Below are 5,419 nucleotides of genomic sequence, written 5' to 3'. Positions count from 1 at the left end.
GGGACAAGTAACATCCCAAGGTATCTCAAATTTCAATGTTTTTGGAAGAAGAACCTAATAAAAGAAATCAATGCATAACTCACATTTTCCCTTATCATATATAATGAGAAATTTAACTTAATTGATTAAATGCTTAAGTGTTATAAACTTCTTGATATTATTTTATATTCTTATGGATAAAAAAAATTACAACATTATACTACTACATCAAACATGAGTAATTTTTAAAGTTACCATATTTACATGCTAAATTGGAATTTAAGATATTTGAAAAGCATGTCAAAGTGTTCATCAACGCAAGAATAAATGAAATATGAAAGTCAAGAATAAGGCTATAAAGTGATGTAGTCATTCAGAACACTATAATTTAGAGACATGATTAAATCAAACCTGTTTCAGTTTATGGACCCTTCCATTTCGATTACCCAAAAAATGTATCCACCACCACACACACAGAAACACACAAATTATCAAACCCATTGGTCATTTAAATTTTGGTAATAAGAAAAAAAAAGTGACCAAAAAAATAATCTAGTAATGAGCTATCGCCATGCATAAAAACCACAATTGTAGATCATAAAACTCAAAAATTAATTAGAAAAAAGAAGATATATCAAACAATACATGATACATCGTTTCCTACTCGCTCATTCCTTTTCCTCATATGAAAACATTATTAAAATATAAAAATAGGAATAAAAAATACAACCCATGGTACCACTTGAAAACTTTATTTTTAGATGTAGATGTACAAAATTGACATTAACTAAAAAAAATTCCAAGGTCTCCTCCTCTTTTTTCTTACATAAAAAGAGGAAAGAATTTGTTTCTTTAAGTATAGCTATAGGGATTCAATTTTCTCATCTTGCATATAAAAAAAATCTTGCAATTTTCTGCTATTCAGATATCTTGCTTCAACAAAGGAGAAAAAAAGAAGAAAAAAAAACTATTATAGGAGTACGTATGTTGTAAGGTTTGAAGTAAAACTTTATTGGTATTTTTGGATTGACATAAATGATATACGTTGGAGTCATTAATTGCTCTTTACTCATACGTTACCAAGAAAATTTCGCAAACAATGTGCTACACATTCGACCCTCATCTGCAAAGGCTCTATTAGATTAATTAGCTTCACGGATTAGGTGCAAAAGCGAAGATACAAACCATTTGTAAGACACTCAATTTTGGTGTAATCTGTAAGATATTGTTCAGAAAGGTAAAAATAAAAATAAAAAAGCCAGAAAAGATCTGTCAAGACAATGATGTAAAACTGGATTTTACCATCACTTCTAAAAAAATACATGAAATTAATATGACCATGTTTTTTTTGTTTCTTTATCATTGTTGGATGATAGCAGCTCCTCCAAAACACTATCCACTGTGAGGTCGAGAACTTAAATACAGCAATGAACAAAACGCCATAGTCAATTTTCATTCTCATTCTTAAATTGGCCTTTTTTCGGCTGTTTCTTTACTTAAAGAAAGAAAAAAAAAAACCTACAGAAAATCATAATTCATGCACCACAAAAAGTGTCCATAATCATATAATTAAAAAATGAATTTAATAATAAAAACATGGAAATCGCGATCTAAGGTTCTGTTTGGTGGGCCAAACGCGGATGCCTGCAGTTCTTGAACTTCATCTGCATCATGAGGCAGCAGGCCAACTGGCCACCAGGGCATGAGTGATGGATGGTGGTCCTATAATCACTCGTCCATTTGTTAATGTCACTTACACTTAGTGGGTCCCACTTTCTCTCTCACCCTTCCCACCACCTCGTTTCCCTCAACACCCTCTCTTCATAGATAATACTAACAAACACACCCCACTCTCTCTCACGTCACCCACTTGCTCCGCAGAAACACACTCTCTGCACACCACATTCCCAGAAACATCCTCAACAACACATCCGAAAACAAACACAAAACGCAAAACCAGAGCCTCTCTCTCTCTCTCGCTCTGTTTCTCTCCACAGAAGCAGAGAATGCATCGCTTCATCGTCCTCACCATTCTCCTCTCCCTCACCCTCGCAGGCAATGCTCACCTCTACAAGTTCATTTCTCTCTTTCTTTTCTTTCATTTTTTTCATAATAAAGTTAACACTTTTATCCTACATTGTTTGTTTGTTTCAGATGGAGGTTCCATTGGAGTTAACTACGGTCGAATAGCGAACAACCTTCCCTCCGCGGTTAAGGTCGTTCACCTCCTCAAATCGCAAGGACTGACACGTGTCAAAGTCTACGACACCGACCCAGCAGTGCTCCGGGCACTATCCGGATCCGGAATCAGAGTGACGGTTGATCTTCCAAACCAGCAACTCTTCGCAGCAGCCAAAGCTCCCTCCTTTGCATCCTCATGGGTCGAAAGGAACGTCGCCGCATACTACCCACACACCCAAATCGAAGCCATTGCGGTCGGCAACGAGGTTTTCGTGGACCCACACAACACCACCAAGTTCCTCGTACCCGCCATGAAGAACATCCAAAAAGCCCTCACCAAACACAACCTCGACAAAGACATTAAGGTTTCCTCCCCCATTGCACTTTCCGCACTAGCAAACTCTTACCCTTCCTCCGCCGGGTCGTTCCGACCCGAACTTGTTGAACCCGTTTTCAAGCCCATGCTAGACTTCCTCCGCGAAACCGGGTCATACCTTATGGTTAACGTGTACCCGTTCTTCGCGTATGAGTCCAACGCTGACGTCATCTCTTTAGACTACGCTCTGTTCCGTGATAACCCCGGAGTGGTGGATCCCGGTAACGGGTTGAGATATTATAACCTATTTGACGCCCAAATTGACGCCGTTTTCTCCGCGCTAAGTGCTTTGAAATACGACGACGTTAAGATCGTGGTTACCGAAACAGGTTGGCCTTCTAAGGGAGATAGTAATGAGGTGGGTGCGAGTGTAGACAACGCTGCTGCGTACAACGGGAATCTCGTCCGTAAGATCTTGACCGCTGGTGGGACCCCTCTCAGGCCCAAAGCGGATCTCATCGTTTTTCTGTTCGCGCTTTTTAATGAGAACCAGAAGCCCGGGCCTACTTCCGAGAGAAACTTTGGGCTTTTCTACCCTGACGAGAGGAGGGTTTACAATGTTCCGTTAACGACGGAGGAACTCAAGGACTACCACGATCGTCCGGCGCCGGTGAGCGGCGGCGGACAGCAGAAGGGAACGCCGGCGCCGGCGCCGGTTGTGAGCGGCGGGGTCTCCAAGAGTACCACTGGAAACACGTGGTGCGTTGCAAACCCGGATGCGGATAAGGTTAAGCTGCAGGCGGCTCTAGATTTCGCTTGTGGTGAGGGAGGTGCTGATTGCCGTCCGATTCAGCGCGGTTCCACGTGTTACGATCCTAACACGCTTGTGGCCCACGCTTCTTTCGCGTTCAACAGTTATTACCAGAAGCAGTCGCGCAAGGGTGGTAGCTGCTATTTCGGGGGTACGTCGTACGTTGTCACGCAGGAGCCGAGTAAGTATTCTATAAAAACCCCTTTTTAATATTTTTTCAATTATGTTGTAATTGGGTGTAGTTTAGAATAGTGTTATGTTGGGCTGCTAACTTGAGCGGGTGAGAGAAATGGTGCACGACAGGACAGGTCAGTGGAAAGACATAAAAGAGGCACGTGATAGGGTTGACAAGGGGGAATCTTTTCTGATAACGACGTGGCGTAACTTTATTGGGTAGAGTGTACTATAGGGGTCCATTATAATTACGGTGCTATAGTGTTGTGTTACTTGGTCTATGAAAAAAATGCCTTTTTTTAATCACAATTTTGGTGAACCCTATTCCCGAAGGGACAACCCATAAAGACGGTCAATGAGTCAAACATTGGATTCTAATGACGCCTTTTAAAAATCCTAGTTTGTGGGTGGGGGCTTTAACAATTGTACTTTGTGTTTTTTATTTCTTAATTCATACGAGTATTATGTTTTTGTGAGCATAATTAACCAAAGTTATTATTGTGCAGAGTATGGTAGCTGCGAGTTTCCTACTGGATACTAAAAGCTGAAGAGGACAGAGATATTCCCGCATGAGAATATGCGTCTGGCTGATTTTGCTTTGTGTAAAGTATGTTATGAGGTGTCTGGAAGTGTGAAACTAGGAAGAGAAGATAAATTACTTCTTGGTGGTTATATTAGTTTTAAGATTTTTTGGGGTTATGGATTATGTTAGTTAATAAATGTTGACTTTTCTTCCAGTTGGTGGGAACTGGGAATGGGGTAGCTAAATTAATTTAACGGTTGGGACTAAAGTAATTTGTATCTAAGTTTTTTTTTTTTTTTTTACTTTGCAGTAGACTTTATCTTTATGATTCCTGAAGTGGTCATAGTTGTTCTTCAGGTTTCGTCATATTTTAAGCCAATAGTTTAAGAGAAGTACCTTTTTCTTCCACTGCATCCCATGACCTTTTTAAATTTTTGTTCCGAAGGATTATATGAAAGAAATATTAACTTCCAGCATTTCACTTCGAAAGAAAGTTTAAATTGAAGTAAAACATGTCTAAGAATTATACAAGAGGAGATTCTTTTCTTATTTTTAATCCCGTACATGACTAATGTTATTTAACCACGCATAGGTTGAGACTATTTTTCTCCGTTTAGTTGAACTAGAGTGTATCCTCTAATTGACTAATTGCTTGTGAAGTTAAGTGGCAGCTCTTATAATTATAGGACAGTATACCTACAAATCTACTTATTATTCAGTATATTTAGCTTTATTTGGACTGTGGGGTGAGTCATCCTCGTGGGACCAAAATTCACAACTTGCAGCCTTTTTTCATCCAAGAAAAGAAGTGAGTAGGGTTTGTGAGATAAAAACTAAGTGGTGATCACATGCAGTGTTGCTGAAATTTTAAAATGAAAAATGATTTCCATAACGAATAGCACAAAAGCAAATAAAGCAATAGCATGGAGAGTAGAGACTTCTCACACATGACTGTTTTTTTCTTCTTTTTTCTTTAGTAAATACTTAATTTTTGTTAATGGTTAAAATTGTTTTTAAAATATATTAGGTAACAGTTTTCATAGTTAACAATGCCGTCTGAAGTATTTGTGATGACATATTTGAATCTTAGCTATAATGTATTATAGGTGATATGAAAATCGAAACTGTTGCTTACTGTGATAGTTTAGGCAATGTTTTTTTTTATTATTATTATTATTGTGGTGTGGTTATAAGAGGAAAAATTGTTGCATATAGAAAAAGGCAATGGTTACTTAGAATACACTTGAAAAATTATTATTTATATTTTTAATGATGCTGCAATTTAATTTTAATGATTTTAACTTTTAGCAAAGACTTTGTATTTTTTTTCATGAATTTAAAAAAAAAATGCTGTAGTGATATTACTGTGACTTCGTGCTTTTTCTATACTTGAATTCTTTTATTATGGCTATTTATGGTTGAAGAGACAGAAGCT

The 5,419-nt window shown here is 38.1% G+C and overlaps 1 protein-coding gene across 1 annotated transcript; it reads left to right on the top strand.

The window, feature by feature from the left end:
• The first annotated feature begins 1,636 nt into the window (after positions 1–1,636).
• On the top strand, positions 1,637–4,397 carry LOC114400223 (glucan endo-1,3-beta-glucosidase 12-like). Its single transcript, XM_028362565.1, has 3 exons — positions 1,637–2,034; positions 2,134–3,468; positions 3,968–4,397. Exons 1-3 carry the CDS (start codon positions 1,986–1,988, stop codon positions 4,000–4,002), a joined length of 1,419 nt encoding a protein of 472 aa, XP_028218366.1. The 5' UTR covers positions 1,637–1,985; the 3' UTR covers positions 4,003–4,397.
• The last annotated feature ends 1,022 nt before the right edge of the window (positions 4,398–5,419 follow it).

Source organism: Glycine soja, chromosome 2, assembly GCF_004193775.1.
Source record: "Glycine soja cultivar W05 chromosome 2, ASM419377v2, whole genome shotgun sequence".
Lineage (NCBI taxonomy): Eukaryota > Viridiplantae > Streptophyta > Magnoliopsida > Fabales > Fabaceae > Glycine > Glycine soja.
This window is presented reverse-complemented; position numbering and strand designations above follow the sequence as displayed.